At 35.8% G+C, this 25945-nt stretch overlaps 1 protein-coding gene across 2 annotated transcripts in view; it reads left to right on the top strand.

Moving 5' to 3' along the window:
• The window catches only part of TAOK1 (TAO kinase 1), a 105384-nt gene that overhangs the window by 51813 nt on the left and 27626 nt on the right, over nucleotides 1-25945 (top strand). For both annotated transcript variants that reach the window (XM_075561277.1, XM_075561278.1), the window contains 11 exons: nucleotides 2439-2510; nucleotides 2971-3072; nucleotides 4270-4315; nucleotides 4848-4944; nucleotides 7020-7133; nucleotides 10426-10517; nucleotides 12666-12759; nucleotides 17371-17452; nucleotides 21185-21352; nucleotides 22439-22642; nucleotides 25635-25769. In XM_075561277.1, the coding sequence (XP_075417392.1) occupies nucleotides 2439-2510; nucleotides 2971-3072; nucleotides 4270-4315; nucleotides 4848-4944; nucleotides 7020-7133; nucleotides 10426-10517; nucleotides 12666-12759; nucleotides 17371-17452; nucleotides 21185-21352; nucleotides 22439-22642; nucleotides 25635-25769 (1206 nt within the window). The remainder of the gene's footprint in view (nucleotides 1-2438; nucleotides 2511-2970; nucleotides 3073-4269; nucleotides 4316-4847; nucleotides 4945-7019; nucleotides 7134-10425; nucleotides 10518-12665; nucleotides 12760-17370; nucleotides 17453-21184; nucleotides 21353-22438; nucleotides 22643-25634; nucleotides 25770-25945) is intronic.

Raw genomic sequence — 25945 nt, 5'->3', positions numbered from 1 at the left:
CATCCTTCAGATTTGGATTTTACTTACAGTCTTTGGATCACACAGGCTGCTGTGTTTCTTCCATGTGGGTTTAGTTGACATTTCACTTAGTTGGTTGCTTATTTGAAGACAAACCTTTAAGACCACAAAGACTATTCCTTCTAATAGCCAGATACCATCTAATGTCTTCACTACACTTTACTGTAACACCCATATCTTCAGGGAGTAGAAGTTTGCTCAGGTTTTATTTTTCATTTGGAATTACGTAAGCTGTTAACCTAGAATTACTATTTAAATTAGGCAGTTCCACTCATAGGTACATACCCAAAAGATTGGATAACTGGAACCTAATCAGATGTATGCTCACAAATGGTCATTGCAGCACTATTCACATTGGTCAAACGATGAAAGCAGCCTAAATGTCCGTCAAGAGACAAATGAATAAGCAACATGTGTTATATATATCAGTAGAATACTATATACAACCATACAGAGAAATGAAGTCTTGATACATGCGACAAAATGAACAAACCTTGAAAACATGCTGAGTGAACTAAGTCAGTCAAATAAAGGAATAGGAACATGCATAAAGCTCTCAGGTTACCATAGGCTGGAGGGGTGGGTGGGAGGGACAAGCTTAATAAGAGATGGAGCTTCTGTCACAGGGGATAGAAAAAAGTTAGAAATAAATAATGTTGGTTATCCAACATGAAGCCAGGTAATATCACTAAATTATATGGCTCTCACTATATTCTACATGTGAAAAATGTTGAATTGGTAAATGTTTTGTTACCTACAAATTCAGGTAGGTAATGATTAAAAGTTTTTTTTAACAAACTTTTGTTTTTCTTTTCAAAATTCCAATTTTTAAAATTGTTATATAATGTTTTTGTTAAATGTTCTGTAAAAATATAATCAAGAGGAATTACTGACACCCAAATGAAGGCTGAGCATGATGATAGTGGGATAAGAGGAAAAGTAAAAGGAAATAGAGGAAAGAGCTAGGAGGCAAAGGGCATTTATAGAGGTCTAAATAAAGGCATGTACGTATGTAAATATGTTTATATGTGAGGATGGGAAATAGATTTATGTGCATATATTTATAGGTTTAGTATTAAGGTAGCAGATGGACATTGGGTCTCCACTCAAGTATTCCTTCAATGCAAGAATACTTTGTTCTATTAAACTGGCATCCCATGATGCTCACCTTCCCGACCCAATCGCTGAAGACAAAGCAGGTGCATAAGCAAATGTGGTGAAGAAAGCTGATGGAGCCTGGCTATCAAAAGATACAGCATCTAGGGTCTTAAAGGCTTGAAGGTAAATAAGGGGCCATCTAGCTCAGAAGCACCAAAGCCCACATGGAAGTAGTACACCAGCCTGTGTGATCACGAGGTGCCGAAGGGATCAGTTACCAGGCATCAAGGAACAAAAAAATCAGATCATTGTGAATGAGGGGGAGTGCCGAATGGGGACCCAAAGCCCATCGGTAGGCAACTGGATATCCCCTTACAGAAGGGTCGCAGGAAGAGACAGAGAGGAGCCAGTCAGGGTGCAGTGTAGCAATGATAAAACATACAACTTTCCTCAAGTTCCCTTCCCCCACTATCATGATCCCAATTCTACCTTACAAATCTGGCTAGACCAGAGGATGTACATTGGTACAGATAGCAACTGGAAACACAGGGAATCCAGGGCGGATGATCCCTTCAGGACCAGTGGTGAGAGTGGCGATACCTGGAAGGTGGAGGAAGGGTCGGGTAGAAAGGGGAAACCAATTATCAGGATCTACATATAACCTCCCTCGGGAACGGACAACAGAAAAGTGGGTGAAGGTAGACATCGGATACCGCTGTAAGATATGACAAAATAATAATTGATTAATTATCAAGGATTCACGAGGGAGGGAGGAAAATGAGGAGCTGATACCAGGGGCAGGGGCTTACGTGAAAAGCAATGTTTTGAGAATGATGAGGATAACAAATGTACAAATGTGCTTTATACAATTGATGTATGGATGGATTGTGGTAAGAGTTGTATGAGCTCCCAATAAAATGAGTAAAATAAAAAGTTCTGTAAAAACAGTTTTACTTTTCCCAATACCCCGCCGTGATGACTTGAAATATAGTCGGCATTGGCAATTTTTGACGGTCTCCACGGAGACTGATAAAAAAAAAAAAGAACAACAAAAAAGCAGTTCTTTCTTTTTAATCATTTTATTGGGGGTTCATACAGCTCTTATCACAATTTATACTTACATTATGTGTCAAGCACATTTGTACATATGTTCCTATCATTGTTTTCAAAACTTTTTCTTTCTACTTGAGCCCTTGGTATCAGCTCACTTTTCTTTAATATCCTTTTTCACATGGTAGTTTACTGATGTATTCTCAGAGAAATGATTGCTCCAATTTAATCTATTAATTTTCTCAATGATCCTTTCTTTGCTATATTTGCAGGCACGAGATGTGCGCACCAATGAAGTGGTGGCCATCAAAAAAATGTCTTACAGTGGGAAGCAGTCTACTGAGGTAGGTTAAATGATACATATTTATTGGCATGTTGGAGAAAGACATGTTGGGCGGACACCAGAATTTTTTAAAAGAAGAATATAATTTCTTTCACAAAGCAAATTACCCATGTAATTAGAACCTAAAGCAATAACCATAGTATTACTGACAATCCCAAAAGACTCCCACCTTCTATTGTACCCTCATCTTTTAATTTTTTGAACTCTTGTTCAGCAGATTATTCTGTATAATAGGTTAGCGTGCCTTGAATGAAATAATTTTGCAAATCATGTAACTGAATTCTGAACTCTCTGAATGTAGTGTCTTCTAGTTTTTTTATTTGGACATTAAAAGTTCTAAATAAATCAGAGTTAGGTTTTTTATTAGCTCTTCTTGATGTAGCAATTGCTTTATTCTTTAACTTTCTAAATAAAAACTACTATTCATAAATTTTCTCCTTCATCCTTTTCATCCCTCACAGAAATGGCAGGATATTATTAAAGAAGTCAAGTTTCTACAAAGAATAAAACATCCTAACAGTATAGAATATAAAGGCTGCTATTTGCGTGAGCACACAGCATGGGTAGGTATCTACTCTCTCCTTGCTGTAATTTTAGTTGTCTTTGATTTAAAATTAACTAATTAAGAAGAAGTCAAACTAGTTTTGTAAGAACATGCAAAGAAAGGTATGTTAGTTAATCTGAGAGAGGAAAAGCAACACCTTCCAGTTCTACAATTGTATAAGCTTAATAATTCATTTAAGAGAAGTACTCAATTTCTTTTAAACATAAATGACTCCCTTTTATTGAATAATTAATAGAAACTAATTATCATTTTATAATACTGAACTTAGATTTAGTTTTTTAATGTTGGTACATTTTTATCTAGTTTGAATTTTGGAGAAACTCCAAATTTGAGGTTAAGATTAAATAAGCAGCAGATTTAATGTGCAAGTTACCTCTGTTTCTCAAATTTTCCATCTGTAAAATAGGAATAATAATAACCTACCTCCTAAGTCTTGGAGGTGATTGATAGAAGTCTTGCCTATCATGCAGGAGATCCAGGGTACAATTTCTGGCCAATGTACTGTATGCAGAACCACTGTGAGTGGTGGCTTGCATGTTCCTATGGTACTGATAGGTATCAGTGAAGCAAACAGACTAAGACAGACTAGGGGAAAAAGATCTGGCAATCTACTTCTAAAACTTAACCAATGGAAACTCTGGATCACACTGGTCTGATCTACAACTGTTGATGGAGGTGGTGTGGAACCTGGCAACAAGTCCTTCCTTGGTGCAAGGTGTGAATCAGAGGCCAACTCAGTGGCATCTTACAATACATAATGTTGTAAGCATTGTTAGTCGAGAGTTATATTTAAGATAATCTGGCATATAGGAACACTCTAAGAGAGATATTTTAGCTGTAACCTAAACTTTGTACATATACTTCTAGAGTCTAGTTTTCTGGCTCCTAACAATTATCAGTAATGCTATACTATGGGATAACTATAAAAGAATAGTTCTCTGATCTGTTTTTTATTTGAAATACCCATTTGTAAACGTCACTCTTTGTTAGCATTATTAAAAGATTAATTTATAATAGATTAACATGAAACATATAGTTAACAAATTGATAAATATCTTTTTAAGGCAAATAATAACTTGTAGTTATTTTACTTACTTCAAACTTCTCTCGAGCCTCCTGGGTGAATTTATTTCATTTCAAATGTAATTCTTATAATAATATGTTCTAATAATTTATAAATTTTTTCCCTATGTAGCTTGTAATGGAATATTGTTTAGGATCTGCTTCAGATTTACTTGAAGGTAAGTTTCCATGGATTATTAGAAAATAAAAATAATAACATAACTCAAAGATTTCATATACTATGTTAATGCTAAATAATGAAAAAACCTATTCAAATACAGAAAAAGGCCATAGCCTTTCCTATATTTTCAGCATGGTATGTACTATCCTCATTGAATATTAGATAGTCACATAACATAGGTACCTTTCATTATTGTGATTTTTATAGTTTCTTTTTCGCTCCTTAACAGCTTGAATCCACACTTTACATTCAGATCAAAGAGAGAACATTTCTTCGGTCAATTTTGTTTTTATATCCACCAAACAATTCTTTATTCTTGTTAGCTTAGAGGGAATTTGACTGTGAAAATATATGAATAGCTGGACAGAACTATATGCTAGTTATAAAGTTCTATAGATTTCCTTTTATTATCGTGGAAAGTAAATCCCTTCTAGCTGAATATTAGTATCTCAAATAGGTAAGTATATTTATTTTTATAAATAAAAATGTTTTATGTAATAACTAGCTTCAAATAAATTCTTTATTTTAAGTTCACAAAAAGCCATTACAGGAAGTGGAAATAGCAGCAATTACACATGGTGCTCTCCAGGGATTAGCCTACTTACATTCTCATACCATGATCCATAGGTAAGTGCTTTGAAAATTATCATATGTTAATAAGCAAATTCATTGTTGCATTTATCAACTCTAAAATTCATTAACTGAATTTTTGTGGTGATCACCAAGTTTAGAATCATTTTAGAATATTATAAATGCATTTTTCCCTAACATGTCCTTATTCTAAAAAGATTATACTGGCTCTTTTTAGGATTATTTCTTTGTTTACTCATACTGCTAGACCTTCTTGAGTTATGCACACTTCATGGATTTGTAGTAGAAATTTAATTGTAGAATTGCTTACTTTATAAATTAGAAAGAATATTAACAATCCTATTTTTTTAATTTTACTGATGCACACTCATAGTCCTAGTTTGTGACAAATACTCTAAGGGTTGCAAGGCCAGATAGAGCTAGAATTTGACCTTTATCTTTTGTCCTCATCATAACTGATACTGCCAGATTATTTTCCAGTGATTCTATGAAATGGACATGTAGAAGCTACTTAAGAATTAAACCGTTTTATAAAGCATTATTGGTATTGGTGATTTTAGGAGAAAAGTAGCCATTGTTATAGTATATATAAAGTTTCCTTGGGTTATTAGAAATGTAATAATACTAAACTGTATTAGGGGGCTTCAGTTTGTAGGAAAATTCTATCATCTTCTCCCCCTCCCCCCATTTTATTGGCATATAATCTACATCAGATAATTTGATTGTTCTCTGTTATCTTTTTTTTATTCACTGCTCTTTTCTATTTTTATATTCTACTTTCCAACAAACTTTTTGAAGCCCAATCATGTAATCGTATCATTGTGAGTTAATGGATTATCTTTTTTTTTTTTATGAGAAAGTCAAGAGAAATCCATGCGGCTTGTAAATAAGTTGCTTGGCAAGAAGTACCTCTCCATTATTTTAAACAAATGGAATGAAAATAATTAATAGTGCATGCATTGTAATACAAAGGAGAAGGAGAATGTTAAATTTTTAGCCAGATTTGTTTTATACTAAGGTATACTGAAATTTTATAGATTATGAAAAGATTTTCAGCTACCAATCTAATTCTAATTTTATTTCAAACCATTTTATTGGAAGCTAATACAGATATATCACTCCATAGTTCCATCATGTCAGTGTTGTAAAATTGTTGCCACAGTTTCAAAACATTGTCTTCCTTCTTGAACTCCTTGATTATCAGCTCCCCTTTCCCTCCCCTCCCTCGCTATACTTCCTGGGAACCCTTTATTCTACTTGTTTTCTCCATAGGTTCATCAATCCCGGGTCGCATATAACAAAAACATATAACAGCAGTTCAAGAGGTCTACCCTCTGACAAAATACCTCAGAGATCAGGCCCAATGTACAGCAGAGTGGGGGGAGTCGACTGATAGAGTTTTCAGTGTTCAAGTCAGGTTTATAAGTTTGAACTCTTACAGTCCTCTCTCCAATGCATTCTGTTTGGTAACTTGTTTACTCCCATCCTCCCATTATGGATAGAGAATAATCACTGGAGGCTTATGCACTGGGTGCATCTCACAAGTTTATCTTGAACTTTCCACTGTCATCTACAACCTTCTGCAAATCAGAATCTCACAATTCTGGCTCCAGTACTGTTCCCTCCTTTGTATTCAGATTGTATGATTTACAATCCTTAGATCATTGATGTTGGTGTGCTTCCTCCAAGTCCTTAGTTGATATTTCACTTAGGTGGCTGTTTGTTTGGAAACAAGCCTTTAAGAAGACCCTAATAGACACCGTCTAATTTTTTCACCACACTTTGCTGTTGCACCCAAATCTTCTGTGGTCACTCTAATTCTAATTTTAAGACCATTATTTGTACCAGAGAACAGCCTCAAGATAAAGACTGTGTTCTAATTAGCTGATTTTCAGTCATTTGTTATTTATAACTTTTCAATATTTTTTGCAATATTTTTCCTTGATATTTATTTCATTTTTGTTTGTTGGACTCAATACTCTCCTAGTAATAAGAAATTCCTAAGACTGAATGATTTTTATTTCTCCTTCCCTGTCCCATTGTTTGGTTTTTATTTTCAATACAATCTAATGAAGAAGAGATAAATAACTTTCTGTATTCCTTTAACTCAGAGATATCAAAGCAGGAAATATCCTTCTGACAGAACCAGGCCAGGTGAAGCTTGCTGACTTTGGATCTGCTTCCATGGCATCTCCTGCCAATTCTTTTGTGGGAACGCCATACTGGTAATTATAATCTGCTCTCGTATTGATCCTCATAGTGATATCATTTATATATATAGTATGTGGTTGTACAGTTTTTTCGGATATCTTTCCTATAAATAATGCTATTTTGAACATTTTAATTTTAAGAATTTTAGTTCGTTTTTTGTTTAAATTAGTTTTTAATACAGATTTGAGTGCTGTCCTTGACTTGCCCTTGTTAACCCTTTAGCTTGGTGCCCTCTCACCCCCATTTCATTCACTTTATTATTATTATTATCTGCCTCAAAATGGGTTTGGGGTAAAAAGGAAAAAAATTCAAAAGTAGGGGGAGATTAAAATACTAAATGGAAATTTTTTGTGTTTTCCTTAAATTCATCTTTACTGATAACCCTTGGTTAGCAATGAAGTAGGGGCTCTCCTGCTCTCACAAAAAAAAAATAATTACTGTATTTTAGTAATCTTCAGACTAAGAATATCTGAAGACTAGCGGCCTTTTTTAACTATTGATAGAGTAATTTATATTAGTTTAAAATTCTGTAATATATGTTTATATACTTCACATATTATACAATTTAATGCACTCAATCATATTGAGAAGATATGTTACAATCATCACGACAACCAATTTCAGGACATTTTCTTCTCAAACTCGTTATTAGTGTCCTATTCCCACCAAACCATTCTCACCCGCCACGTCCCTAGGCAGTTATCAGTCTCGTCATTTTCTGTAGATCTCCCTGTCCTGGATTTCATATTCAGAAAGTCAAAACACAAACAAGATTCCAACAAAACCAGCAATGGGCAGACAAAACGGAAAATCCTCAGTCAAAAAGAATGCAGACATTTAAAACTGAAATGGCTTTAAAATGGGTCAAAAGGAAGATCAAATGATAGGATAATGCATTTTAACCTAACTATTTCAGTCCTAATGGACTTTACAGTGTTCTCTGTCTGAGAGCAGGGCTATTCCTATCCCTCAACTATGGTCAGGGGGATTCACCAGAGGCTTAGTCCATGTGGGGCCTCTGCAAATGTTTTTGGGTTTCCATTACCTTCTACAAACTGGGTGTTCACAATGTAAGCTCTCATACAATTCCCTCTTTTGGGTTTGGATTTTATTTACAATCCGTTGATCACACAGGCTGGTGTACTTCTTCCAGGTGGACTTAATTGACATCCCACTTCGATGACCGACTGAGGACAAACCCCAGACTGTTGTTTCTGATAGCTGGGCATTATTTGGTTTCTTTACCACACTGTGCTATAACACCCATGTCTTCAGTGATTTCTTCATGAGGGTGAATAGCAAGCTGAACACTGTCATAAGAACTCATTGTTAGATTGAACTAGAATTAGTTATGAGCCCCAAAATCAATCAGTCTCTCCCTTTGCTGTTTTTTTCTTTATGGAGAATTTCAAATATATCTAAAAGTAAACAAAAATAATGAAGTTCATTTTCTAGTCACTTAACCCAACAGCATTGTGAGGTTTGAGGCCAATCTTGTCCTATGTACTATTTTATCCACACCCCTACCTCCCACCCCCAGTTATTTTGAATTAAATTCTAGATGTCATGTAATTATGTATAAATAATTCATTAGAATTATCAGCAAGTTTAAGGGAATACTTAAAAAAAATTCTTCAGCTTTCATATGTTCTCTTGCTCTAATTTGGAAGTTGTGCCTGATAGCCCTTGCCAATTCATTCTTACATGCTTTTCAAAATCTCCCCACTCATATGTAAAACTTCTTATGTATGCTGATTATTATAGTACTGGATCTCCCCTGGGATGTAAAACCCTCTGAGAAACACCAAAAAGACGGTACGAGCAGTGTAACGCTTATGAGAGATATTGAAAGGTTAGCGTTCAGATGCATGGCAGGCCTGTGCCTTTCCAGTTATTGTAATTTTAGTTTTAGCGCTCTCTGTCACGCCATTCCACAGCCCCTCTAACTCAGAATTTACAAAGGATGCTTGTCTAGGACATAGAGTAAGCAATATGTTTATTTTCATTGAAAAATGAATTCAGACTTTCCTGACAGCAAATTACTTTAATTTGACTGGTTATTACAACCGTGAAGATAACCTTTACTGTAGGTTATATGGCAGTTAAAAATAAATTAGCTAATTCTGCAGCTCCAAGATTATGATAAAATTATATTAAAATATGACAGACACAATATGTACATATATACTATGTATTATATTCTTTGCACATATTAAGTTTATTAAATTTACATGTCAATTACCAAAAGTTCAAGATGGATACATAGTTTTTTTAGTTTGTGTTTTAGTATGTAGTGAGTAAATGAATTAAAGCGAAGGCCACTGCTCTAGATGACAAAAATTTCTTATGTGGATCCCTAGTCTAGGTCTTAGATAAAAGATTCTATGAGCAAATGCACTCCAGAATAAGTCTCCACTTTAGAAATTGATAGTGAATATTCGATGTAAAAAGTCCCGGGGTGGGGGGGGGGTCCCTGGAAAGTCCTACAATAAAATAAAAATCACATCCTCCTTAACTTTTTAAATTTCCAAGACTTACTTCAATATCTTTCAAAAATCTTTGGGAAGATTCAGTTACAGACAATGGAAAGTTTGCATTTATATATTTGAATATGTGAATACAATATTAAGAACAGACATTTCTGGGAACCATCTTACAGAAGAAGTTAACTGGTTTTAAGTTTCTTTTCTGTGCTTAACACAAAATAAAAATGAAGTATAGATCATGGTATCAAGAACTAATTGAAATGCTAATTAAATAAGTGAAACCTAGAAAATGAAAATTGTATGATTGCTTGAGTTGTGAACTATTATCATGGGACATTAATTTTCTTTGAAAGGAAGACACACTGTGGTTATCCAATCTTGAGTATTTGGGTAGATAGTTTCTCAAATAAATGAAGTCAGCTTATGTCAACCAAAGCAACTGACACTATTTATTGCTATTGATAAACTTAAATACTTTGAGCAAAAATCGCCCTTTGTAATGTTGCTGTACTCCCAGTATATTGGGGTATATACAGTATTAGATTCTGCAGACTACAGCTTTTTTCTTGGATGTCCTTCCTTTAGAGTACTGATGTATGATTGTGACAGATGGTAAGAAGAGGATAGTCTAAAATTATATGTGCAGTGCTAAAGGTTTTCTTCATACCTGTCATATCTGTGTTTTGTATTATAAACATCCTTATGTTCAAAGAAATGTATTGAAATTTAAAGCAGTTTTCCCCATAGATGGTCATTATATTGTTAAAGAATGACATAACTATTTTAGAACTTTAATGTAAATGAATATTTTATGTTTCAGGATGGCCCCAGAAGTAATTTTAGCCATGGATGAAGGACAATATGATGGCAAAGTAGATGTATGGTCTCTTGGAATAACATGTATTGAGTTAGGTAAGCATTTTTCTTTAATAAGATTTAATCAGTGTTAAACTTGAGTTTCTGTGCCAAATTATAACTTTTTATTTACGCCATATGCCAGTTCCTAAGGGAAGCAATATATATACAATCAATTAAAGTTTTTACTTTAATTTTCTAATAATTTTTTATACATTTTCTTAAAACTTTTTCCTGATTAGTCCATAATGGTCCGGTTCCTTTAGCAAATCCACCAAGATTACCCCTTTGTTGGTCTTCCAGTCACTATAACCTTCTGAGCTATCCTCTGCCTTGAATTTATTCCCTTGGGATGCCACTATTTTTAGAGAATCTCTTTTTGTGAAGGAACCTTAATGAGACTAAGACAAATGCATTATTAAGAGAACTTCCTTACAGTCAAACACCAATCAGAGAAACATGTTTAAACACATTTTGTCTGGAAAAATCTTGTGTATGTATGAACTAGTACCCAAGTAGCAGCACCTTTTAATTTACCTTCATATAATAGTAGACCATGCAGGGGAAAGTTATGAAAATTTCTTAGCCATAACCAAACACCTTGAGGTAGTGAGTTACTGGCCCTGTGGGTTCAGGACCTCAGGGTCTCAGAGACATTAGTTCACTTGGCATAACATAACCTACAAAGACAGTATTCTTCATCCTACTTTGGTGAGTAGCAGCTGAGATAGTAAAAACTTGTGAATGAGCATCTAACATGCAGTTGTTTTTCTCCACATCTGGAGCAAAAAAAAGAGAAGAAAATCAACGATGCAAGTAAATAATCAGTATGAAGGACTAATGGGCTGCGGGATCACCAGCTCCCATAACCCTGAAACCAACACAATATAGCACCCAGCTATCGCTGCTGGCCCTCCCTGAAAGGGATCACAATAGGAGGACTTAGAGTAAGATAACAAACAAAACTGAAAAACCATTGAAAAAAATGTCTAGGCTTACCTCGTCTGATACCAACTGATGTGAGCCCTGAGAATATGGCCCATAGACAGCCTTCAAGCTTAGAACTGAATCCGTAGCCATGCCTCAACCTTTAGTCACATGATTAACCTGTAAGATGAGCAATAACACCAAGCAGATGCACACTCATTAGAACAAGCAACTGTATGAAATAGATGTAAAGGGCAGCATTTGCCCACGGGAAACTCTCAGAAGGTAGGAAAGGCGAAGGAAAATTGTAAACACAAGGAGGAAGTGTGAAGCATGCTGTTACATTGTGGGGATTGGAATCAGTATTACAAAACAAAATTTATATGAATTATTAAATAGAAAACCAATATGCTCTAAAAACTTTCATTTAAATCATAATTCATAATTCAAGGCAAAAAACAAAACCTTAAATTTTATAATATTGAAATGGATAATAGTGAAATAATTTTTTTAAATAGTTTTATTGGGGGCTCTTACAGCTCTTGTACCATTCCATACATCAATTGAATCATGCATATTTGTACATACATTACCATCATCATTTTCTAAACATATGCTTTCTATTTGAACACTTAGCATCAGTTCTTCTTTTTTCCCTCCCTCTTCCCCACGCTCATAACCCCTTGATAAATTATAAATTATTATTTTCATATCTTTTATCTTCAAGGAATTTTTCCTTTTTTTCTAAATCATTTTATTGGAGGCTCAACCAACTCATCACAATCCATACATGCATATCCTCTGTGTCAAGCACATTTGTACATTTATGGCCTCATCATTCTCAAAACATTTCCTTTCTATTTGAGTCCTTCGTATCAGCTCATTTTTTCCCCACCCTCCCCCCCCAATAGTGAAATAATTTTATGCTGATTAAATATAACCTTTAAGTGGTCACATTCCTAGAAAGACACAAATTGTCAAAACTCACTTTGGCTATAAAATAGGTCATTATTTTTGGCAGTGAGGAAAATTTTTTTGTTTTTAGGAACTAGACAAAGGTTTTAGGGATCATAGGGCATTAAGATAGGAATTTACTGTCAAAACAATGTAGAATAAAAAGTGTTTTTTAACTTTACTTGCTATTATTTAAAATTTAAACTTGTTTCAAATTGGAAAACAAAATAAAAGGTCCAGCAACCTTTAATCGTATTTCAGTATATGTTTTAATAATTTCACATTAGCATGTATTCTAACAAGAGTGCTTGCTTGTTTGTGCAGCGGAAAGGAAACCTCCTTTATTTAATATGAATGCAATGAGTGCCTTATATCACATAGCCCAGAATGAATCCCCTACACTACAGTCTAATGAATGGTGAGTATCAAAAGAGAGAGCTTACTCAACTTTGTGTAAATGAAATACTTGTTCGTGATCTATTGCAAAATGAATTTATTTGCTTAAGTAAATGTGTGCCTGAAAAGATTATTATTAAAATAAACTTATTTTACCCTTTCTTGTGTCAGGTTATTCTATACCATATATATATATGTTTAATAGTATGTACAAGGGTACACATATAAACCTATATATGTGTGTGTATATACTTACACACACGTGCGTGTGTGTGCGTGGCTGTGTGTGTGTAGACAGAGAGAGCCCTATCTTTTACATTGATCTGAACACTCCTGAAGGCGGTTTTTCCATCTCTATAATCCTTTCCCTAAGAAGCTTTTTATTCCAGCATGTCAAAACTGTCAGGAATTAAATCATGTCTATTTTCTACACTTGATCTTAGCCAAAAAGCCGAGAAGTGATTAAATCATGTCTATTTTCAATGTTCTTTTGAGTTTGGGGAACAAAAAGTAATCTGAAGGGCCAGAATCAGGATGGTAGAGTGCATGGAAATTCTCAGTACAGCCCTAACTACCCTCAAAGGGTAGTTACTGTAATTTTCCTGCCTTTTTCTCACTAGCGTGGTTTTCATTGTTCTTAAACCTTCTTCAACATAAACCCTCATGAAGATTTTGAGTCCTTTTAAAAAATCTACCAAAATTACCCCTTTGTACCCCCAAAGAACAGTCACCATAATCTACGGGGCTGACTTGAATGTAAGTGGCCTCGCTCATCTTCTGGAAAACCAGTTCTTGATTGAATCTTTTTAAATGCACCTTACTGAGACCAAGACAAGTGACTACACCCATCCACTGATTGCAGAGACGTGTTTTGTTTGGAATGAATCCATGCATGTATGAACTAGAACTCTAGTAGCAATACTTTTTTACTACCATTGTATGCTACTTGGTTTAGAAACCATTTTATAAGGGGTTCATGTAACGCTTATCACAATCCATACATACATCCATTATCCATTGTGTCAAGCACATTTGTACATTTGTTGCCATCATCATTCTCAAAACATTTGCTTTCTATTTGAGCCCTTGGTACCAGCTCCTCATTTTCCCCTCCCTGCTCCCCCTCCCTCATGAACCCTTGTTAATTTTAAATGATTATTTTGTCATATCTTACACTGTCCGACATCTCCCTTCAGCCACTTTTCTCTTGTCCATCCCCCATGGAGGAGGTTATATGTAGATCCTTGTGATCGGTTCCCCCTTTCTACCCCACCTTTCCCCCACCCTTCCAGTATCGCCACTCTCACCACTGGTCCTGAAGGGATCATATGTGCTACATTCCCTGTGGTTTCCAGTTCCTATTTGTACCAGTGTACATCCTTTCTAGCCAGATTTGTAAGGTAGAATTGGGATCATGATAGTGGTGGTGGTGGTGGTGGTGGGGGGGGGGGGAAGCATTTAGGAACTAGAGGAAATTTGTATGTTTCATCACTGTTACCCTGCACCTTGACTGGCTCATCTCCTCCCCGTGATCCTTCTGTAAGGGGATGTCCAGTTGCCTACAGATGGGCTTTGGGTCTCCTCTCTGCACTCTCTCATTCACAGTGATATGATTTTTGTTCTTTGATGTCAGATCCCTTGGACACCTCCTGGTCACACAGGCTGGTGTGCTTCTTCCATGTGGGCTTTGTTGCTTCTCAGCTAGATGGCTGCTTGTTTATCTTCAAGCCTTTAAGACCCCAGATGCTCTATCTTTTGATAGCCAGGCAACATCAACTTTCTTCACCACATTTGCTTATGCACACATTTGTCTTCAGTGATCATAGCGGGAAGGTGGACACCCACTGATAGGATTTTTTGTTCTTTGATGCCTGACACCTGGTCCCTTCTACACCTCGTGGTCACACAGGCTGGTGTGCTTCTTCCATATGCGCTTTGTTGCTTGTGATCTAGATGGCTGCTTGTTTACCTGCAAGCTTTTAAGACACTAGACAACTATACCTTTTGATAGATGGGCACCATCAGCTTCACCACATTTGCTTATGCACCCATTTGTCTTAGGCAATCGTGTCAGGAAGGTGTGCATCATGGAATGCCAATTTAATAGAACATAGTGTTCTTGCATTGAGTAAGTACTTGAGTGGAGATCCAGTGTCCACCTGTTGCCTTAATACTAAACCTATAAATATATGCACGTATATCTATTTCCCCATCATCGTATATAAATATATTTACATGTGTACATGCCTGTATTCAGACCTTTATAAATGCCCTTTGCCTCCTAGTTCTTTCCTCAATTTTCTTGTACTTTCCTCTTGCCCCACTATCATGCTCAACCTTCATTTGAGTTCAGTAATTTCTCTTGGTTGCATTACCCCTGCTGAATCCCTACCTGGTCTCTCACACCCTCCTTGCCACTAGTTTTGGATCACTTGTTTCCTTGTCCCTTGGTTGGTCAACCCCACCTCCTTTCCCCCGCCCCCCTCTTCCATGTCCCCCCAGAACCATCGGTCCCATTGTTTTCTCCTCTAGACTGTTCATCCAGCCTCTGTTAACTAGATAGATCTGCCGAGATAATAATCTGCACCAAAAAACAAAGTATAGCAAGACAAAGCGACAAGAGAGAGCACGAAGACAACAAAAAGAAAACCAATGACCCAGAAAAGTAAATTTAAGAAAAAGGAAAAAGAAAAATTTTTTAAAAGAAAGAAAAACCTGTAAATAGATCAAGGTCTGATTTTTGATATCTTGGCGTGTCCTCCAATCAAGTCCAATAGGGTGCCATGCTCTGCCCCAAAGTTTATCCTTTGCACTCCCTTGGGAGCTCCTTGCTCTGTTCCCCCCGTTGCTCTGCTGCAAGCCTTTAGTGTTTTGCCTTGGTGTCATGGGGTCCGACCGGGCCTATCCTGACACTGAGTCTCCAGTGTTGTCCCCCATAGGGCCATGGGTCAGCGCGGACTTCATGTCTCATAGTGGGTTCAGTCATATGGTCCACTCGGTGCATTGGCTATTGGAGCATTGATACAGTCCTCCAGAACTGGTGGGCCAGGATGTGCTCTACTCTCTTCCTCCCCATTCATTTGCTCCCAGGTGCTCTCATAAGACATGGCTCTCTCCCCGAGCTGCAGTCAGTGCTGTCTTCTAAAGTAAATTCTTCTGAGGGGAAAGTAAAGCTTTTTACCCCAAAAAATAAATGTATATTTTAATTTTTTCTTTAACTTTAGGAAAGTATATTACCCTAATACATAATAAGTACTATGATTTAAGCATTAGTATTTTATAACTAAAATGTATAACTTGCTACAACTTGTATTTCATTTGAGAAATGGTTTCTAATACATGTGGTAATAAAATAGGTACAATTATACAATTTTATTAAATGATTATGTAAAAACTTTGGAGTCATTTTAATTGTAATAATGATATTTGTTATTCAGATTGTGCTCAAATGTTTGTTCTAGTGCTTTCTTGACCTGATATAATCAACTTCATCATAAGCATTTTTTTTTTTCATCATAAGCTTTATAGTTTTACGATACTAGGGTTTTTAGTATTGGTAGAAATCTGAAGAAGTAAATTAATTCCTGAGATATACTTAGTATTTTTATGTTTCAGCATACTTAGATATTTTAAAATTTACAAGTAGCTACATGAATCAGATGCTTTATTTTTTAAAGATTTTATACAGGTCTTAGCTACTTAGGCATAGATTTATGAAATGAATCTTTTGGGCCAGAGTTACTTTAGTTTTACTAATAGATAAGTAATAAATTTACCCAAAACTGCCTTTATTCTGTTGGATGTACAAGGAACTTATATTTTATTTGAATATTGGCAACAAATTTTGATTTTTTAAAAATCATTTTATTGGGGGCTCATACAACTCCACACATACATCCATTGTGTCAAGAACATTTGTACATTTGTTTCCCTCATCATTCTCAAAACATTTGCTTTCTACTTGAGCCCTTGGTATCAGCTCCTCATTTTTTCCCCTCTCCCCTTACTTCCCCCTCCCTCTTGAACCCTTGATAATTTATAAATTATTTTTTTGTTCAAATATTGATTTTTTTTAAATTGCTTTACTGAACTCCAGTCGATACCATAATATGTTAAAGATGTTTAACCGTGTTTTAAAAAATAATTGATTTTCAATTTAATGGAAGTCTTACCCAGTTGCTCTGGGCATCAAATACTCAGATGTGAAAAAAACAGAAGTTTCTTTCTAGAGCACATAGAGTGATGTTCTGAAACATGCTGTACTGATCATTCAAGGGTCACACAAAGAAGGAGAGCCCCTTAGAGAAGGGGCTAGCAATTGAGAAGAATGTTACCTTTCTTTGAATGCAGTTTGTAAAGTGTAGCTAGGCTTCCTTAATTTTGTCTCAGTATATAAAGGGTTGTGATCATTAATATGTGGCAGCAAGGTTTTCACATTCTCTGTGCAAGTTTCTGGAAAACGATGAATCGTTGGTTGCATTAGTTTTTCAGTGTTCTTTGACTTATATGAAATATAAAATACATAATAGTCTTTGTTTCCATTTTCATCTTACCAATATGCACATGCCTGGATTTGTGGATGCGTTTTAAAGGAAACAGCAATCTGTTCACTTGATACTTTCCTTTACAATAGGTCTGATTATTTTCGAAACTTTGTAGATTCTTGTCTGCAGAAAATCCCTCAAGATCGCCCTACATCAGAGGAACTTTTAAAGGTCAGTTTTATTATATTCTATATTTTCCAAAAAATTAAAATATTCTATATTCTATAGAAAATGTTCTATTTTCTTATTCTTAACCAAAGATTGGATATACTCTATTAGTTTGTGAAAACAGAGATTACAAAAGAAATGGTTTAAAACAGACATGCTTTCTTTGTGCTTTTTGAAATTTAACTTTTAAAATTTAATCTCTTGCTCTCAAGTAACTTCTATCTCAAAGCAACCCTGTGAATTTTTAGCTCTTAAAATATTATTTTGAATCATGTTAGTTCAGTTTTCAGTTGGGTTAATTGCTGTTTAATTTTTTCTTTTTAATAATACATTATTGTCTTTTGGGTGTGAAGGTTTACACAACAGTTTAGGTTGCCCATTCATAAATTTCTATACAGGTTGATTTTGGTTTTCATTCTTCCCAAAGAGTGACTATTTCTACTCTGTTCCGGTTGCTCTGTGTCCCTTAATCTAGTTTTCCTGAATCCCTTAAATTTTTCTTGTTTTAAAGTAATTGTTAACTATTAAGTCTGAGTTAACTATTAAGTCTAACTATTAGGTGTGAGTTTTTTAATTTGTTTTGTTTTTAAGGGGCACAGCACTTACAGGTGATGCTCTGTTGTTGAGCCAGGTTGTTATTTAGCAACTACTAGATGACCTCAGGGGTTATTTTGGTTCCGGGTGTGAGGAGTATGTCAGGACGATAGTCTCAGAGATCAATCCAGTCTTACCCATATCAGCCAGTCTGGGTTTGGTGTTTGGTGTTTGGTTAGGATTTGAGGAATCATTTTACTGTGTAGAGGATTCTTGGTTGGGTGGTTTTGCTTCTTCTCTTCCTCCTCCGTTTTGCTGTCTTTCAAGATTTTGAATATATTAGTTTATTACCGCCTTGCCTGCCTGGTTTCCATAGGAAAATCTGAGCGTATCCTAGTAGGTTCACCTCTATATGTGACTATAAAGAAAGTTTAACTATAGTTGTTGTGGTGATTTTCTTTTGGAATCAATCAATTCTTTTGTGGCTCTCTGGGCTTCTTAATTGTTTTTGTTCTGTCATAATATTAGAGAAATTCTCTTTTAAGATTTTTTAAACTATTTTTAATGTAGTTAATTTTTCTTTCTGTTGTGGGATGTTTAGCAAATGTAAGTTGTTTCTTTTGATAATGTCTCATAGAAGTTTTAGATTTGCTTCAGCTTTGTTTTGGTATTATAGTTTTAGCTGCTTGTATTTTGGTCTTGAGAAATTTGTCTTTAGAGATTACTGATTCTCATATCCATTGTTTCGAATGTTTTATTCTTTGAAAATGTTATCCAGATCTACTATCTTAGTGTTGGCCTTTTAAATTTCTATTTCTAGTTGAATTATTCCTATTTTTTTTTCATTTATTTTGTCAGATTGGTCTTGTAGTGCTTTTCTGGGTCCTATATTATGGGTTTGTGTGTGTGTTCTGTGTTTCTGACAATTTTTTCCTCCATTCATTTAAAACAGCTGAAGATCAGTCCCCTAAATTCCCTCACAGGGAAATCTAAAGTAGTGATTCTCAACTTGTGGCTCGCAATCCCTTTGGGGATTGAATGACCCTTTCATGGGGTTGCCCATTTCTTAACAGTAGCAAAATAACAGTTATGAAGTAGCAATGAAAATAATTTTGTGGTTGGGAGATCACCACCACATGGAGAACTGTATGAAAGGGTAGCGGCATCAGGAAGGTTGAGAACCACTGCTCTAAAGCTTTCTGTCCTCCAAGGCCAGCTCTGTGTCCATTTCTGCATGTATTCTACTCAGTTGAGGCATTTTCTCTTGTTTTCACATGTGCATAGCAATTAATGCTGCCTTTGAGATGTGTTGTATTTCCTTTTCTCTCTAGGATTCCCACACATCTGTTATAGATCCTGAAGAATCGAGGGTGGCTAGGTCATTTGGTATTTGCCTGTGAGTAGGGGCCAAGGACAAAAATAAATAAATATTGCCCCTGTCAATAACCTGGTTTAGGAGTTTTAAGGGAGTGCAAGCCAATGATCAAATACAATGAGTGCTAAGGGACAGAAAGAAGACTATCCAAGATACTGCCCACTCACTGACTTTGTATATCAGAGGTCCTTTTCAATTACTCTCCTCTGGTCATGAGCCAACAGACAGGCATGTAATATCTCTTTGAATCCTGGGCCTACAAAGAGATGAGGTTCAAACTCTCCTTGGCTAATTCTCCCCCCGCCCACCACCCCTTGCTCCTCGGCTTACTGAACTCTGAACTGCCCAGGCTCACTCATACCCCTAATATTCCAGGGATGTGTTAACCATAGTCCAGTCCCAAGAGTTCTAGCCATGCATTGAGAGTCAGTCTATAGCTGGTTTGAGTCTCTTCTATGTGTTTAGAATCCTGTGACCCTCTCAACCCTAGGATGTAGAAACAGGAATTTTCTCACCTCAGAGTTCAGTCACTGTACCCTCTCCAAGAATGTTGGGTGAGAAATGCTAGTGTCCTTGACGTTAATTAGGATGGATGTGGAGACCTCGTGTTAGCTCACCTTTCTTCCTTTGTCCACTGGGGTTCAGAGCACTGGGGGAATGGGCAGTTCTTCAGTTGTATTGTCAGGACAGAACAGAATATGCTTTTGGGGGAGTTCTTTGTGGTGATTTCTCCCTATTAAGGTATCAGGGTTTTATTTCTAGGGGCTTCTGTTCTTTTGTGGAGGTCCAAAACTCAGGTTCTTGAGCCTCCTACCTTTTTTTAAAAAGAGGATTTCACAGAATGTCTAGCTTTGTGGCCATGAGGCATTGGGATCTGGCCAACAGGGAAAAATTTTTTTTTCTTAAATGAGTTCACTAAACAGGCTGTATTTGAGAAGGGGAAAGCCAGCCCTCCTGTGTGCCCTTTACACTGGCTGGGCCTCCTCCAATGCTGGCAACATTTCCTGCAGGCTTCAACATCAGCCTCGGCCTTAGGACTGACAACAACAAGATAGATAAATGAATGAATGAATGAGTTCACTGCCATTGAGTCAATGCTGACTCACAGTGACTCTGATAGGACAAGGTAGAACTGTACATATGAGTTTCTAAGACTGTAACTGTTTACAGGAGTGGAAAACCCCGTCTTTCTCCTGCAGTGACTGGTGGTTTTGAGCTACAGACCTTGCGAATTGCAGCCCAACTCATAAGCACAGTGTTAACCAGGGCTCCTTACTTGAGAAAGAACCTCAAATTTTGAATAAAATGCACAGGGAAGGATGGTTCTTTAAACACAAGGTGTATGTACATAAGTGACAATTTTGAAAAATATAAGAAATCTGTCAAATAGTAGCTTTAGATTATCTTGATTATCTTTATGATTATTATGGGGTTGTTGGTATCTCAGTGTTAGAATTCTCACCTTTCCTGTAGAGACTTGGGTTCATTCCTGGTCAATACATCTTATTCACAGCCTCCATTTGTCAGTGCAGGTGGAACAGGTGTTAGTGAAGCCTCCAGACTAAGAACTGGTGACCTACTTCTGAAACGCAGCCAGTGAAAACCCTGTGGGTCACCACTGTCTGAAGCACCTTCAGTATAGGGTGGGGCAGCACTTAGTAATGTTTTCCTTTATGTGCATATGCTTTCTATTCGTCAAGGCCAATTCAATGACAGCTTACAGTATCCTCATGATTATCTGCGACAATCTAATATTAAGGAATAGTTTGACTAATTGGGAAATTAAAAAAGGCTTAAACTTCACTTGCTTTCTGTCCTTAACCCAGCACATGTTTGTTCTTCGGGAGCGCCCCGAGACAGTGTTAATAGATCTCATTCAAAGGACAAAGGATGCAGTAAGAGAATTGGACAATCTGCAGTATAGAAAGATGAAGAAACTCCTTTTCCAGGAGGCACATAATGGACCAGCAGTAGAAGCACAGGAAGAAGAAGAGGTAATAACTTGGAAATGACTCAAATATTGAGCTCTTTTTATTGATATCTTATGCAGTCTGCCATGCCAAGAATATGCTTTTGTTATTAGTGACTCCCAAATTGTATTTTCTTACAATGGTTTTATAAGATCCCAGGTGAAGAAAAAGGTCCCTGACCATGTTAGAGTGCAGTCTCTAAACCCAACTCTTTCATGTAATGCATAGTAAAAGCTCTAACAAGTATTTTGTTAAAGAAACCTGTTCGATTGTATTTATCTAGTTTCTTACATATTTCTTGGCTTTTTTGGCTTTTATTTCTTCTGTTCTTCATTTGTTAAAGTTAAATGAAACCAAACTCACTGCCACTGAGTTGAAGACCTACTCACAGTGACCTCTAAGACAATATAGAACTACCCTGATGACTTTCTGAGATGACAACCCTATAGGAGTAGAAAGTCCTATCTTCCTCCTGAGGAGTGGTTTTGAACTGCTGATCTTGCAGTTAGCATCCCAATGTGTAACCTCTCCCATGGCTTCCTACTACTTAAGGAAAACATTCATACATTTGAATCTATATGTAATTTTTAGTTTATACAGTAATAGGTCAAAAAATTAATGTTAAATTATATGATGACAGAAAACATAGCTTAGAAACTATACTTTGAAGAAGAAAGAATAATCTAGTTAAGGCTTCCATAAAGAATAACAATTAAAAAGGAATAACAATTAGAAGGTATTTATAGCATTTGAAAAAACATTTGTATTAACCACAAAAATGAGAAATAAGCGGAATCTCTGCATTTGTAGCTTGTGAGATATATGATAGAAATGATTTTAAAAACATATCTCCCAAAATGCTATAATTGATAAACAACCCAAAGTTGATTGACTTTTTTACACAATTGGGTAAATTTTTGTTTTTACTGCCTATTTTTGTTTGTTTTTCTGTCAACTCATATTGGGAAAACATCACGTGGAGACAATTTTTTATACAAGAGCTGTAACTAACTTTATAAAGATGGCATGCCAAGCAGTTTTGTAAGTGCTTACAGTCAAGAATAAAGAAAAAGATATAAATATTTGATCCTACTGCTCTTTTTTCCTTAGGAACAAGATCATGGTGTTGGTCGGACGGGAACAGTGAATAGTGTTGGAAGTAATCAGTCTATTCCCAGTATGTCCATCAGTGCCAGTAGCCAAAGCAGTAGTGTTAACAGTCTTCCAGATGCCTCAGATGACAAGAGTGAGCTAGACATGATGGAAGGGGACCACACAGTGATGTCTAATAGTTCTGTCATCCATTTAAAGCCTGTGAGTATTTAGATTTCTATTAAAAAAAATCAACTTTAGTAAATAAATTTTCTCAACATATTAGTTTCAGAAAAGGTGGTTTTCTTTAGTGATGGGCATTTTTTATATAATTTATTTTAAAATGGTAATAGGCTTCTTAATTGCAAATCTGGTGTCTGCATTTGTAAATAAATGTTTTGAGAATTAATGAAGAATGTAATTATGTTAAGAGAGAAAAAATACTGAAGTACTATATTTTATATGTGTGTGTGTGTGTATAAACATTTTATTGGGGGCTTTTACAGATATAACAATCCATAAATCAGTTATATCATGTGAACTCGTACATATGTTGCTATCGTCATTTTCAAAACATTATCTTTCTACTTGAGCCCTTTGATACCAGCTCCTCTTTTTTCCCCTCCCTCTCCCACCCTCGTGAACCCTTAATAAATTTTGTTTCATACTTTACATCATCTGTGTCCCTACACCCATATCTGTTTTTATCCCCCTCGAGGGGGGTTATACATCCATCATTGCTGTCAGTTCCCTCTTCCTCCCCTCCCTACTCACCCTCCCTGTGCCTTCATGGTTTTCTACTCCTGTTACTGTTTCTGAGGGGTTTATCTGCCCTGGATTACATGTGTCGAAAGATCTTATCTGTTCCAATGTACACATTCCAATCTACCCGGCTTTGTGAGTTAAAACTTGGGTCATGATAGTGTCGGGAGGAGGCATCCAAGAACTAGAGGAGTGCTGTGTGTTTCGTCAAATCGTCCGATTCGTCTGACCCTTCTGTGAGGGAATGTCGGAATGTCCAATTGTCTACAGAAGGATTTTTGAGTCTCTACTTTTGACCCCTCCGTTATATATTATTTAAAGTTACTTACTGGAAAATAAAATATTAAAAAAAGAAAACTGTACATGAAATTCACAGAGGTTTCCTTAGGGGCCAGTGAGAGAAGGGATCGAGTTAGGTAATGACAGAAAGTAACTTTTGCATTACTTATAAAATTTATATCTTTAAATTGAAAATAGAATTATTGGAAAATTACTGTTATAAATCCTGAATCTAAGAAATATGGGTGTTTGTTATATTAGTCTTGGAAATTTTTAATATAAATTTTTTAAATTTCCTCAAAATATTTGAAAGTCTAGTATTCCTTTTAGCATTTAATAGAAATGCTCAAAAAAAAAAGAAAAGAAAAGAAATGCTTTGTAACTTCCAAACTTGCAGTTTTACTTAAAATGTTACTAGGAATGATTTCCTTGAGTAGCCTTGAGATGAATGAGAATTCCTGAACACTTCATTGTACTCATGTAGACCCTGTACATGGCTCTAGAGGCAATCAATCATTCAAACAGACTAAGGGGACATTGTGGTTTAAAATTTGGAAAGGTACACATCAGGGTTATATCTTTTAATCATTTATTCAATCTATATGCTAAAAAGTTAATACGAGAAGCTGGACTAAAGAAGAGCTTGACATTAGGATAGGAAGAAAGTGTATTAACCTACAGTATACAAATGACCACAACCTTGCTTGCTAAAAGCAAGGTGACTTAAAACACTTGCTGTTAAAGATGAAGGTTTGCAGCCTTCAGTATAAATTGCTGCTCAATGTACAGGACACAAAGCTCACAATAATGCCAATAGTAACATCATAATAAAGAGAAAAGATTGAAGTTGTCAAGGATTTCATCTTGTTTGGATCCACAATCGGTGCCCATGAAAGCAGCAGTGAAGAAATCAAAGAATGTATCGCATTGCTGCATAAGACCACTTCAAAATGTCCATAAGCAAGGGTGTTACTTTGAAGACTAAGGTTCACCTGACCCAACCCATGATATTTTCATTTGCCTCACATGCGTGTGAAAGTTTGACATTGAATAAGGAAAACCGAAGAACTGATGTGTATGAATTAATAGTGCTGGCAAAGAATGTTGTAAGTACCATAGACTGCCAGAAGAACACAAAAGCCTGTGTTGGAAGAATGCTCCTTTGAAACAAGGATGGAAAGACTTCATCTCACGTACTTTGAACATGTTTTCAGGGGAGACCAATCCTTGGAGCAAGACATCGTGCTTGTTAAAGTGAAGGGCAGGGTAAAAGAGGCAGACCTTCGACAGGTGGATTGACAAAATGGCTACAACAGTGGTCTCTAACAACAATTAAAAACAGTGCAGGTGCAGGCAGTATTTTCTCATTTGCATAAGGTTGCTGTAGTTAGAACCAAGTTAACAGCACCTAACAAGCAGCAATAAAATATGTTTAATTTTTATAATCTTGGGATGAAATAAAAAAATTAGTTGCTTCTTAACTAACTTTTGTTAATCAGCAAAGATATATAAAGACATCAATCATTAACTTTTAGCTTTTTGGCTTATCTTGGATAGATGACAGCATAAATATTACCAAACAAAACAATATTTACTGCCATCAAGTTGATAGCAACCATATTGGACAGAGTAGAACTGCTCCTGTAGGTTTAGGAGACTGAAAATCTTTACCAGAGTAGAAAGCCTGATCGATCGTTCTCTCACAGAGCACAGCTATTGGTTTTGAACTGCTGACTTTGTGGTTAGCAGTCCAACTTGGAACCCACTACCACACCAGGGCTCCCGTGAAGTATTGTAAAGCCAGGTTTAAATTATATAGCTTCTAAAACACAAGAACCTTAGAATAATTAATTTTATTATTACTATTTAAAATATTGGCTGCATGTTTTATCATCATTGTTTTGAAATTATATTAAAATTTTTCAAGTAATAGGCAGGAAACAACTCTAGCCTATATGTTTACTTAACCTTACTGTGTGTTTTATGCATACACTGAGTAAATTATCTTGATTCTACCTATGTTAAAAATAGAAAATATTTCTAATATTTGTTGTAGCTTTTTAAAATTAAACATCTTTGAAATTTATTAGGTTGACTACAAGCTTTACTTTTCTTGCGAGTTCAAATGAACTGTTCATTAACTTTACATGGTATTATCTCTTTTTTTGCCTAGGAGGAAGAAAATTATAGAGAAGAGGGAGATTCAAGAACAAGGGCAACTGATCCACAGTCTCCTCCCCAAGTATCCCGTCACAAATCACATTATCGTAATCGAGAACACTTTGCTACTATAAGGACTGCATCACTGGTGTGTATTTTGAACATTGGCATATATACTCAGTATCATTTTTTTTTTTGTATTTGAGTGTTTATTTTGCAAAACATGCTCATTCAACCATAAAGTATCTATTAAGAAAAAGGTCTTATATTTTGAAAGATGTTACATTAAAAATGTCTCTCAGACATACATAAATTTCTACTATG

This window comes from Tenrec ecaudatus, chromosome 10, assembly GCF_050624435.1.
Source record: "Tenrec ecaudatus isolate mTenEca1 chromosome 10, mTenEca1.hap1, whole genome shotgun sequence".
Lineage (NCBI taxonomy): Eukaryota > Metazoa > Chordata > Mammalia > Afrosoricida > Tenrecidae > Tenrec > Tenrec ecaudatus.
This window is presented reverse-complemented; position numbering and strand designations above follow the sequence as displayed.